Source organism: Echinops telfairi, unplaced genomic scaffold (genome assembly GCF_000313985.2).
Source record: "Echinops telfairi isolate 266 unplaced genomic scaffold, ASM31398v2 ScPeMD7_18;HRSCAF=68, whole genome shotgun sequence".
Lineage (NCBI taxonomy): Eukaryota > Metazoa > Chordata > Mammalia > Afrosoricida > Tenrecidae > Echinops > Echinops telfairi.
The window spans coordinates 75788285-75801906 of record NW_022103915.1 but is presented as its reverse complement, the minus strand read 5'-3'; the positions used below and the strand labels follow the sequence as shown (position 1 = coordinate 75801906).

At 37.9% G+C, this 13622-nt stretch overlaps 1 protein-coding gene across 6 annotated transcripts in view; it reads right to left on the bottom strand.

Annotated features, from left to right (window-relative positions):
• Positions 1-13622, bottom strand: part of HECTD1 (HECT domain E3 ubiquitin protein ligase 1) — a 100957-nt gene that overhangs the window by 59040 nt on the left and 28295 nt on the right. For 5 of the 6 annotated variants that reach the window (XM_004698519.4, XM_045287861.1, XM_045287858.1 and 2 more), the window contains exons 4-10: positions 9857-10084; positions 8132-8413; positions 7769-8039; positions 7052-7128; positions 6840-6938; positions 5695-5809; positions 4722-4896 (exon numbers count right to left, since the gene is read on the bottom strand). In XM_004698519.4, the coding sequence (XP_004698576.1) occupies positions 4722-4896; positions 5695-5809; positions 6840-6938; positions 7052-7128; positions 7769-8039; positions 8132-8413; positions 9857-10084 (1247 nt within the window). The remainder of the gene's footprint in view (positions 1-4721; positions 4897-5694; positions 5810-6839; positions 6939-7051; positions 7129-7768; positions 8040-8131; positions 8414-9856; positions 10085-13622) is intronic. The other variant, XM_045287859.1, reaches the window with a different exon arrangement.

The following is a 13622-nucleotide window of genomic DNA, read 5'->3' as shown; positions in this document are numbered from 1 at the left end:
GATTTAAAGCGGGACACCATTGACTGGGGGGAAGAGTGGGGGGTGTCTTGATTAAAAATTTGGTCTATATGGACCAAATAGACCGTTCCCTAGCTTGTCGTGCATTCTTTCCAAAAATCAGGACTGTCCTGCCAAAAGCGGACGTCTGGTCACCTTACCTAAGGGGGTATAGTTGCAAAACAGCTATAGTTCTAATGGACACTGTTTGTTACTCCCACCAAACGACCTTCTTGTTTCCCTGATGGGCCTGGGTACAAAGGTGGGGGAAGATACTGATTTGATTATATAATTCAGCTGTGAGTTATTGTTAGCAGGATTAATTGTGATTGCCTCCCTGCTGGGTATAAAATAAGCCCTCTCAGAAGTTTTTCTCTTTTGCTGCCAGTAAAAGAGAAAAGCAAGGAGTGGAGTACATCCTTCGGACTTCAAGAGTCCTGTGCATAGAATCTCCTTAAGCCAAGAGACAGTAGTAACACCAGGAGTGGCAGAGGAGCAGAAAAACAAGGAGCCAAAGCATGAGACAGGGCAGTGAACTTCCCAGTCCACAGAGTAAGTAGAGCTGAGCGCTTTGGGCAGGAAAATAGATTGTCAAGTAGGGTAGCTCTGGACATTAACTGGGAGAGATGGGTTGGAGCTCGGTGCCTTCTGGCTGAGGTCTACAGCAGAGTGGCAATATCCTGGGGACATTAAATGGCAACCATAAAAGAGCTTTCTAACTTACCTCAGCAGCTAGAAGTCAGGCCAATTGGCTGAGAGCAACAAAGGCCTGGCAGAACAGAAACTATCCAGACTGAACTGTATCCTGAGCATTTCTCACCTAATTGTAACCTGTTAACTTCCCTAATAAACTCCATAATCATGAGCATTGTCTGTAAGTAGTGTGGCCATGCAAAGAATTACAGAATCCAAAAGGAAAGTAGAGTGCTGCAGAAGACAGAACAATAAAAGTAGAGTTCTGTGAGAGACACAGCAAAAGTCGACTCAATCTTTGTTCAGGTATTCACACCAGCTACACAGCTTTTAACCTAGCAAACCTCTTCAAACTTTAATGTAGCATAATTTCTAAATTAAGTGGATACATTCTCAGTCTGTACAGAGGAAGGTATTTTTATAAACGATGCCAATATGAATACTGCTAGACTAGGTTTTGAAGACTCCACTACATAGACTGTCTGCCTTTATTTCATGACAAGACTGTACACAGGCCAACACAAATAGGTAAAGAATGTCAATATATATACATGTATAAACTCTCCTTTAACTGTTCTAATCAGAACATGTACACTTACCAAAACACTCAATACAAACTCACTGCCATTGAGTCAATTCCAATTCACAGCAACCTTATAAGGCACACTAGAAAAGTCCCTGTGGTTTTGAGTTTGTAACTTTTTAGGGGAGTACAGAGCCTCATCTTTCTCCTGTTTTCTCACATTTACACTTCCGACCACATTTTAACCTGAGGTGGTAAAAGAACTTAGGTTGTTAACTTCGTCTCTTTTGTTCGTAACACTGCTAAATAATTCACTAATATTTTCAAATTCTAGTACACTGGCAACTATGCTAAATGTACTACATCTAATTCTTATTCATATACCTGAAGACTTAAATATAATTATCCCCATCTCAGCTATGAATATAATGAGATAAAAAGTTTAAAACGTTGTTAATGGCCCATCCATTTCAGACAAGAGTATTTGAGTCCACTTTCAGCTGACTGTAGAGTCTGGATACTTAAGCAAAACACGCTGTCTTCTAGCCACAACTAAAAGTGCCTGCTAACTATTACCTGGGAGAAAGTAGCATCAATCCTGACAAAACTAAGGCATTATGTTTAGACAACCGCTAAACATTTAAAAAGGTGACAGAATATAAACACACAATAAAGAAACTCGGCGACATGGTGGCATACCAATTCCGCACAATTATAATTTTCTAATGTCCTTATCATGAAGCATTTCTATTTGAAATTTATCTTAGGATTCTTTAAATGACATATCTGCTTGTTTTGTTATATTGCCATTAAATGCTGAAGAAAAGGTACGGGGCCATGTCTGACCTCTTCTGTCCACCCCAAGGGGAAGGACCCTCACGATGCAGAGTGACACAGGTCTGCAGCCACCAACGTTCTTTGTCGTACTCTGTCACAACTAGCCTTCCCACAACACTCTGCTTCTCTGCTTGGGTGGTTTTGGTTTGTTCTTAGTGTCTCAGTTTTTAGGCCAGTTCCTGGGGTTATTTGGGGTACTGGTTCAGAACATTGCATTGGATAGACTGCCTCCTTCAGTACTGTTAGTTTTGAACGTATACTCTTGAAATAGTTGGACACCAACCAATTCATTTTTGTACAGTGACTCTATATTCTTTTCATCATCGTTTGCGGTTTCCTGCACTTTCCAATATTTTACCTATAGAACCCTTCAGTACAGTAAATCCAGCCTTGAATTTTGTCTTTACTTTAGGTCTTCCAGCTTGTTCTTCTCTTTTAGTTTTCTAACTTCAGGTCTTAGCATATTTCATTATTATACTTTTTCTTCACAAGCCACCCTGACATTATCTGCTCAGCTCTTTTATTCTCTCACTTCTTGCAGTCTCTTCAGACAGCCAATTCAGACCAAATGGTAATTCAAAATCGGACTTGTTCACTTCTTATGGCTCGTCTTTCTTAAAATACACATATATATGTATTTTTAATATGCCATACAAACTCCTATAACTCTATAGCTATTTGGGAAGAATAAAAACCAAGTTCTCAAATGTTTACAATTAAATATTGTAAGCATTTTTCCCCCTCCTATTTGCACCCTCTGCTTGGAGTTGGACAATCACTCATAATACTGGTATGTGATGCACTTGAATCCTCTAAGACTACATTCTACAGTTAAAATGACAACAACAAAAAATTCCTCATCACTCATTCAAAAACCTGGCACTCATCTTTCTCTCCCCTCAATTTACACATCTAATGCTCACCGCCCCTACACGATCTAATCTTGAATCTGGCCCCACCAATCCATAAGTAGTCTGCTTTCACTGCTGCTTGCCTCCAGTCCTGTTCTCTTTCCTGCTGCCAAAGTAATTTTTTTTAAATTCAAATTTTCTCACAAATGTTTAATAATCCTTCTCTAATAGTGAGGTAAAGTCCATACTCATTAAGGAGGCCTATAAATCCTTCACAGGTCATAAAAGGCTCCTGCAGTCTACTTTCTTAACACTATTCACTGAGCTTTCCGTACATAGTCTACACTGTAACAGAAAAATACTAATAACTGATAAAACATATCTACTCACTCATCCAGTAATTATTTACTGAGTACCTCCTGTTTATCAAACCCTAGTCAATACCTCCTTGCCATTACAGGAATACAGCAGTAACACAAGCAAGGCCATTTCTCATTGAGTTTACTTTATGGTAGAGACAAACGATAAGCATAAACAAAAATTGCAAGACTTTAGATGACATAAGCTCTGCAAAGAATTAAATCGGAATGATTAATGTAATATGAATTTTAATTTGATGGACAACTTTATAGGTTATTAATTTGAACTAAGATTTTAATGATATGAAATAATTTGCTATTCAAAAGACCTGGGAACAGAAAGCTATAAGCAGAGGAAAAATAACTGGAAAAACAGTAAAGTAGCTATACCCTAGGAATGGTTCAAAACAGAACGAACACTAGGATACTGTTAACGTAAAGGGTCATGATAATGGTTATAAATAAGGGGAGAAAGTCTGAAGGAGCTTTAATAAGGTCTTGTAAGCTTGAGAGTTAGTAGTTGAATTTTAGTCTAAGGCAAACTGGAAGCAGTTGGCAGGTTTAAACCAGACATACACCTGTGATTTTAAAAACAGTTCTAATATGTATAAACAGATTATCGAGGAACTAGAGAAAAAGAGAAGACAGATTAGTTCAGAAGTGACTGTAGCAAAGTAGAGGTGATAGGAGACTAGACCAAAGTGCTGGCATCCAATGGATAGAAATGGCAGGCTCTGGACACACAGACGAGAAAGCCATCAAGACTTGAGGAGGGACTGCACACACCCCTGTGATGTTGTGCACACTATTCCCCATCTATACTTTCAAATCTACCTAGAGGTATCTTTTAAAGTTCAATTTGAATGTCACTTCTGCACAAAATCTTCTCTAATACATCGGCCTAGTCATTGGCTAATACACCCATATTTTCAAAGAGCAGGGATTATAGGCGTATTGTATCACTATTCTACGAGGAAGGCTTTAAAAAAAACAAACAACTCATGGGAAAAATTCCACTGTCTTTTAGTTTCACTTTTCCACAAACCTTGTAAAGCTCCCTTGTAGTGAGGAAGACTCACATGTCTTCTTCACTAGCTGGCAAGCGCACAACAAGCAGTAGCCAAAGTCTCATTTGTCTGAGAATCATTTTCACTGGTCACCTCACACTCATCCTACCAACAAGCTTCTATGAAGCTCAATAAATGTGTGATGCACACATCAAAATAAATCTCTAGTAATAAAAGTAACCAAAAATGTGCTAGAAATCTTTTTCAGATTTTAAAAAATACTTCTCTTCGTAAGTAAAAAAATTCAAAGAAAAGATGACTCTCCCAATCTAATTTATATTTTTATCATAACTTTTTAGTGTTAAACTATAAGTCTTTCTGAAAAGGGGGTATAAATAAAACTGTATCACTAGCAAAATTGTAAGTAACAAATACAAATCATATTAATAACTACCTTATTGAAGGCAGCATAGTTTGCTGAAATGTTTGTGCAAATACTGGCAATAATCTTTTCAAGTATATGGGTGCCATTTCTGGATCTCCTTTGGGCTCATTACATTCTTCTTCATCTTTGTTTGTATCTTTCTTTTTCTTATCATCTCCTTTATTAACTGGACACATCCAATCCCCTGCAGACAATAACAAATTAATCTTTTGAAAACTTTATCTTTCAAGGGAAAAATCTTAAAATGAACACAAAACCAATCTGTAATAATTAAATTAAAAGCAGAACACTGTATATATCAAGATACTTGTAAAGATACTAAACAACACTAGCAACCCCACAGAGATGAATCACAAATTGAAGAGACAATTTTGAACACTTTACCTGACTCCGAAGGAGCCCTGGTGATGAAGTAGGTTATACTTAGACTGCTAAACTATTAAAGTTAGCAGTTAAAAATCACTAGTCAGCCACCAAGCAGGCGAAAGATGAAGCTTTCGTTCCTGTATTGATTTAAAGCACTGGAAACTCACAGGGAGTTCTACTCAGTCCTATACAGTTTGTGAAAGTCAGAATCAACTCAGTAACAGGGAGTTAGTTTTTTGTTTGGTAGTTAAGTCTAAAAAAGTTTTCATAGAGGCCTTGCATTCATCAACTCAGTGAAAACTTACAAATTTGGCCAAATTACTCTGTATACAAAACACGCAACTAATCTTTATGTGACAGGCACATCCTCCTGAATTTTTAATTAGAATATTATGGATTCATGCAACTATCACCTCAAAATATTGAACAGTATGATAGTATAGGTTTACCAAATACAAAGATGTAACTACACAATTATCTGATGCCATAGGAATAGTCCATTTAGATAAAAGGAACAGTTCATTAGAATAAAGTTAATATATGTACAAAAAGCTACTTTTATGGATGTGAAACTAAAAATAGGATAAAGTTTAAAAGGAAAGAGTTTACTACTCACCTGGAGACTGAAGAATAGCTACTACTTCACTATGGCCCCTTTCTCGAGCTTTATCTAAAGGTGTTTTCCCATCTTCGTCTCTCAGGTCTGGGTTCGCACCATGCCGTAACAGAGTCTACAGAAAAGTATTCCATTTGGATATAACTACTAATAACTTATTTTGCAATATGCAAGTTTGCAATATTTTCTAGAGCTACCTAATCTAGAATTAAGTCAATCTAATTATCTGCCTTGACACCTTTAGCACCTTGAAGTGATATATTCCTATCTTGAAAAAAATTAGACTAGTTTCACCTGGTTATTTAATAACATCTCAAATTAAGTTTGTTTACATCTGAATCCACTATTTTCTGCAGCAAACCCCTCCCCACTTTACTTTCACAAAAAGATTACTATTCAGTTGTGACCCAAAATTAAAACGCAGACTCTAACAGCTCTCTGCATCCGTTCCACAAGAAGCCAACTGCCACGTCAGTTCTCACACAAAAGCATGATCTGTCCTTCATTCTCTAGTCTCACTGTCACCGATTCAACACTTTAAGGATATCATGCTCGATTATTTATTCATTTACTAATTGATCTGTCATTGGTGTTTTTTTCTTTAATATATTCTAACTAAAATAATATGGCAATTACTATAGCACTTGACATATATATATTTTTCTAACAGTAGTTAGTACTTCACATTTATTTTTTTTCTAACAAGAATCACACTAGAAATGTAATAGTGTACCTATTCAGAGGTAGGCATAACTACCTGGGACATGCATGAGCTGAGACTTGATTGCAGGTATGCCTGATTGAAAAATGGATTAAAATTGTACTGTCGCAAATTACTTCAGAGCAAAAAGATCATAAAGACTTGTATCACACATTTGTTTTGACCCTTTAACTATGGTGACCAGATTTTAACATTGGTAAAGCAGGACACCACTGATAAAACTTGATATCCTGGTAAAACAGCCACATGGCAGCCGAAAACTGTATACCCTAGCTTGTCGTGCATTCTTTCCAAAAATCGGGACTTTTTAAAAACGCCACGGGACGCGGGAAAATTGTTAAAAATCGGGACTGTCCCGCCAAAAGCGGGACGTCTGGTCACCTTACCTTTAACACTTAAAATATTTTTAAATCTTGGATTTTACCTTTGCTACTTGAGGTCTTCCAAAACAAGCAGCATAATGTAATGATGATGACCTCTGACCTCTATTAACATCAGCACCTCTCTCGCAAAGAAATTCTACCTGTAAAATGACAGAGAATCATAAAATGTCCTTAACATTTATATTTTCATCTATTTATATATATGAAATTTTAATCTTTGATTTAAAATACAAGCTACTATTTGTTAGCTTACCATTTCCTGAGTTCCAAAAGCAGAGGCCCAGTTTAACAGAGTCTGACCCACATCATCCATAAAATTTACTTCAAAGGCTGGGAGTTTAGAGGGGGAAAAAACAAAGATACACAAATTTTGTTTTTAAAAGGTAATAAATTAATACTCAAATTTTCTAAAACTTTAACTACTTTAAATATTAACAATTCACTAAATATAGAGCCAAGGGACTGTTTTAAACAATGAGACCTACTATTAATACTTACTAAATTATTAGCAAGCCTACTATTTGCCAAGAAACGTATCCTAGAATTTCTAAATCATCCAGGATCCCTAAGACCCTTACGCATTAAAAAGAATGATGTAACACAACTCAACAGATACTGGTCGAGTTGTGTCATGCCTTTAACTGTGGAAGAGAAAATCTTGTCTATAATCAAAATAACACCATTCAACATTTAAATTTATATGTTCTATGTCATTCAAATCAGTTTCCATCAATGTAGATAAACTTCAAGTTTTATAAAAGCTTTACTCATTCAGTAAGCATTTACTATGATTTTACCATATACCAAGCATGTACCAAGCTGACAATTCTGTATATAATGAGTTGGCAGAGTATCACAGGAGTTGGTCATTCTGCTATCTGGCATAATTGCTGAGAAATTTAGCTAAAAACTAGAAATTGCCTGTGCAATTTCTTATGCCATTTTTACTTGTTATAAAATATTTTCCGACCTCCTGTGTCAATTGCATCTATAAGTGCATCGGTATCTTTACTTCGAATACAGTCTATAAGCTGCCGATGTGAGCGCTCCCCAGAGCTATCCAATCTGCGAAGTCCAGGGATTCTTCCTGTTGATCCAGCACTAGACTTTGGTAAAGCCTTTCGTCCTTCAAATAATAGCACCAAGAGAAGATCAACCAAACGCATGGTATCAAGTACACATCTTTCATCACCCTGCAGTGCACTTTCAATTGAATCTGGAAGCTCTGACCTCAAAAGATCCTAGAAAGAAAGTTGGGAGGGAGATTAATGTATTTTAATTCTACAGAAACACTTTTTTGGCAAGATTATGAAAAAATTTTAAATATCCTTACATGTGTTACTACTGGAGAGCCTCTGCAAAGTGTTGACAGCAGACTTACAATTGTTGACACCTGGTTACTCAATTTGGAGTCTACCGCTGTGGAAGGAGCTCCTGTGGTGCTCCGACCTGGTTTGCATGCAGACGATGGCCCTGATGCAGTGCCACCGGCAGCAGCCATTCGGGACAACAGCTCCTCAGTTAATCCATGCTTGGCTAACGGAGCTGGGTCAACACCACGACGGGTAAATCGGTCAGCTAGTGATGCAAAACATCGCAGAGCTCCATCTGAAACCTAATGATGTAAAAAATAAGCACCTTGACAAAACTCACCCAAGAAGTGCTGATCATTTCAACACTGAGACTAAACGAAATGAAAGGCAGTTGTAGCAAGGAGGTGAAATAAAAAGTCTGCCTGGAAACCCTGGCTCCACATTCTGCAAACTGTCTGATCTTCATTGTTGAAGGCCTCAGGGCCCTTTGGGTAAGATGGATAATAACAAAACCCATAACACATTTAAGGAGCCCCGGTGGCACAGCAGATTAGGCACTGGGCTGCTAACCACAAAGTCAGCAGTTCACAAACCCACCAATCATTCCACATGAGAAAGATACGGCTAACTGTTCTGCTACGATTTAGTCCCCAAAGCCCTATTCAGGGTCACTAAGAATCAGAATTGACTCAGTGGCAGAGGATTTGATTATGATATAGCTCATTTATTTCCATTTAAGGGAGGTGGTACGGATAAAAAACTAAGACATACAGCAAAAGCTAAGATACTGATTGAGTTAGTTAATTGTGCCAGCCTGGCCGATAATCACATGTGGTGCTGGTTGAAAGGCGGAGGGATAAATGGGTGGTGAAGCCTCGCCTTTCTAGTTCTCGGGTCTCTTGTTTTGTGATGGTTGTATCCGGTGCAGCTGCCTTAGCAGTTCCCTGCTTCAGCTTGCAAGATTGACTTCCTACAAGACATCCCCAAGGAGAAGCCGCATGGATCTATCCCGATGCAGCCCTGGGTGCTGGAGCAGCTGTGTGGAGACCCTTGCCAGTGCTGAGATGCTTACACGTTCACGGACTCAGCTTTCCGCCTGCAGCCGGCATCATTGCCTGTTTTGTGAGAGGTGGAGGGACTGGTGTTGGGTTAATGGGTTAATGTTGGACTTGTGGGCTTGGGCAGCATTGGGTTGGGATGTTTTCGTGATGCACCTTTTCTTTACATAAAACTCTCTCTCATACTTGAGTTGCTGTGGATTTGTTTCTCCAAAGTACCTAGACTAATACACTGATTATGTACTTTTCCAAAATAATCTATGAATACAGACCGAAATAAAATCTGAATAGTAAAAAGGCACTAGAAACCAAGTTATTACCTTTCTAAAGTATGTCTATTCAACAAAAATTTACCCATATAATACTATATATGCTTTGTTCTTCCTCAGTGAGACTGTAACAAAATTAAAGGTAGAGAACGTCTAAACTTAGTGCAAGTTTAGCTTTAAAAATATTCCATAATTTTCATATTTATTCCATAATTTTCATATTTTATGAACATGTGCCATTATCATAAAAATGTTTCATTGTGCAAAAACACAAAAAAAGATCACCATAGAGATAAAAAATAGAGTAGAATTACCCCCACAGCATCAAATGGATGTTGAAATCAACACTGTGCCATAATTATACATAGGAAATGCTATAGTATAACATGTTGAAAACAAAGATGTAACAGCAATTTACCTGGTGATCTTCATGCTTTAATAAACTAGACAGAGATTCTACACAAATTTCTAAAGAAGAATCTTGAGGCTCCATTTTACCACAGAGTCTTGACACCACAGCCATGGCAGAGTGCAAAGTATCTTTATGAACTAAGTGTCCACTGTCACGAATAAACGTCAGCACACAATTCAAACCAGCAGCCTCAAAGACAGCTCCTGACTCACGAGTGCATATCAGTTCTAGTACCTACAATAGCGGGCGGGGGGATAAAGCAAAACAGATTCCGTGAATTTACAGTATTTCAAAACACTCATTTGAACATGCAATAAATATAAAAGATTGATAAATTTTCACATTCTTTTCTTCATGTTTTCAAAATTCAGTGTGTTTTTATACTTGCAAGAGCTTTCCATTCAGAGTGGCCACATTTGAAGTGTTTAATAGTGATATATGGCCATCAAACTGAATAGTGGAGGTTTACATGGTGAACCCTGCATGGCAAGCTGAAGAATCCCCAAGTAACTTGGCAAAAGTTCACCATCTCCCAGACATATTTTAAGAGTTCAGTTAAGTGCTATTAATTACTCATATTGACCATACTCACACTTAATCAATCACTATCAAAAGGTTAAAAATCAACATTTATGTTCTACATTTTGTCAAGAATTTTTACTTTCTGCTTAACAGTATTTTAATCAGGAAAAAAGATGATCATACTCCCAAGTGTCTTCACTGGAGAATTCTACCCAACATTCAGAGAGTTGATGGAGGAGATTAGACTATTGTTAGGACTTTGGAGAGCAAAACACTTTCAAAATAGCACAGTTGGGTGCCAATGTTGTGTTGGGCACAATTATTTGTTTCAAATAGTAGAGGGACCGGATTTGGTTGCTATGCAGCCTGTACTCAGTCTTGTTGACAGGAGCAAAATTGAACTGTTTTGAACAGAGCCAAAGCTCTGCTAAAAATGTACAAACAGCAGAAGACCAGCTACAATTTAAATATTTGTGCGAATCAAAAATCTTCACCACATGATTAAAAAGAATGTAGAGAGTACAAAAAATTTTCTGACAAAGGTCTAATCTCTAAAATTTATAAAGAACTCCAACACCTCAACAAGAAAAAGACAAGCAATACAACAAGAAAATGAGCAGAGGACATAAACAGGCACTTGCACCCAGCAGATGTTCAAGTAGCTAACAAACACATGAAGAGATGGTTACAATTGCATTAGAGATGCAAACCCAATTTAGATACCATCTCGAGGCGCTATTACCACAAGGGCTCAAGTAGAAAGCAAATGTTTTGAGAATGATGAGGGCAACAAATGCACATTTGTGCTTGACACACAATGGATGTATGGATGGATTGTGGTAAGAGCTGAAAAAGCCCCCAATAAAATGATTTTTTTTAAAAGAAATATTTCACTAGCTAGCTAGCTAGATAGATAACATATCACCCCAGAAATAATGACACCTACCAGAGAAAACAAATGAGGGATGACTAAAAAAAAAAATTGTCTTTTTTTAATTCTTATACACTACTGGTAGGACTGTAAACCACTAAAGAAAACAGTATGTCGCTTCCTTAAAAAGTTTGAGATTACAATTTCAAACAGCGTTGCAGTCTCATACCTGAGTATTCAGCCTAGAGAAATAAAAGCTACAACATATAGTTATATGCACCTTCATGTTCAGTGCATCATTATTCACAATAGCCAAGACAGACACAACCAAAGTGTCAACCAGTGGATAAGCAAACTGGTATATACATGTAATATAAAATAATGAACATATAAAATACTTTACGATATAGATGAATCTGGAGAACATTATGTTGAACAAAATAAGTAAACTATAAAAGGGAAAGCACTGTAAGATACCACTATTATGAAGTCAAGAATAAGTTTACACAAAGAAAAAATACCCTTTCATGGTCACCTTGGATGGGGGAGGGAGGAAAGGGAAATCACCGACTACACAGTAACAGTCATGCAACAACAGTAATAATAAACAATAATGTGTCAGTGGATACTAAGTACAGAAGTATGCTAAATAGATGAGGGAGATCATACAGGACTACCTCAGTGTGCATATATAGGTATGGCTGCAGTTTTTTCTAAATGCAGGTTTGTGTATGCCACATATATAGTCATTCATATTTATGTATATGTATGAAAGCTTATGAAGGACAGACTATGGAATTGTCTTAGATGTAACCAAACACCTCAAGGGACCAAAGGGTTTGGAGGCTACGGTCCATACTCCTAGGGACATCTAGAGCAATTGGCAGAACAAAAAAAAATGAAAAAGAAATCACTGCTATCCAGTTGATGGTGACTCCTAGCAACAATATAGGACACAGCAGACTGTCCCTGTGAATTTCTGAGGCTGTAAATCTTTACGGGAACATAAGGCCTCATCTTTCTCCAAGGTAGACTAGTAGGTTCAGACTGCTGACGTTGGATATATCAGCCCAACTAGTAACCCACTATGTAGAATGTTCTACATTCTAGTTTGGTGAATGGTATCCAAGAAGAAATCCATCAAAAGAAGGACTTGCCCACGTGAATCATAGCTTCCTTTAGCTGAGAGAACCAGAACAAGATGGTTTCTAACTACCACTGCTGGCATTCCTGACGAGTGACACAAGAGAAGGTTCTGGTTAGATTTGGGGGGGAATGCAGAGCATAACTCAAATTCATTAAAAAAAGACCAGAGTTCTTAGTCAGGGAAACACTAGAAGAACCGGTTTTCCAATGCCCTTCTAATGTGGAATGGAAAGGCATTCCCAGAAGCCACCTCTCACGCAAATAAAAGTCTGGACTATAAAATAAACAGTACCACTGATGAAAAATATGCTCCTCAGAACAATCAACTACCCGACACCAAAAAGGCAACATTTGCCCAAAAACAAATGTGAGAAGGGACAAGGAACCCAGACAAGTGGGAACCAGAAACAATGGGGGGAAACTGGGAGACTGTTGACACACTGTGGACATTGTAACCAGTTTCGCAGAACAATGTGTGTATGAATGGAGTGGAATGGAATTGGAACGGAATTGAATGGAAAACTATTTTGCTGTGTAAATTTTTATGTAAAGCAAAATAAAACAATAAAAACACACAAGAAACCTTAAGGGACCAGTAAAATCAGTCCATTCCAACCCCATCAAATTGTAAGTAATAAATTTCCATTAATAAAAATCAGAATAATCAAGCCCCGAGGACAATATTCCTGCTCAGAGGTGCCAATGCATAGAGAGGATCACAGGGCCAGCCCCACCAGGAGACACAAACACTGACCCATAGCACTATGAGGGACAACACTGCAGACACAGTACAGGAATTGTGCCCAAGCTGACCCCATCACACTGGGGCTAATAACTAAGGGTATGCAACAGAGCAGCAAAAGGGGAGAGGGGGGGAGAAGAAGGCGGCGGCAAAGCAATGAAGTCCTAGGGGCCAGATGGCACCCCATCAGATTTGTCTGGAAAACACTCCTAAAGGTCAACAAACAGACCTGAAACTATTTATAGACTTTTCTTTTTTTGTCGTTGGTTTTTTGTTATTTTACTGGTTTGCTTTGTCTTGTTTTTGTGCTTACTGTTTCTGCATATTGTCCCTAGATAAGACAGGCAGGATAGAGGGTGGGGTGGAAAGGGGGAAACCAATTCCAGGGATCTACAAATAACCTCCTCCCTGGGGGACAGACAACAGAAAAGTGGGTGAAGGGAGATGTCGGACAGTGTAAGATATGACAAAATAATAATTTATAAATTATC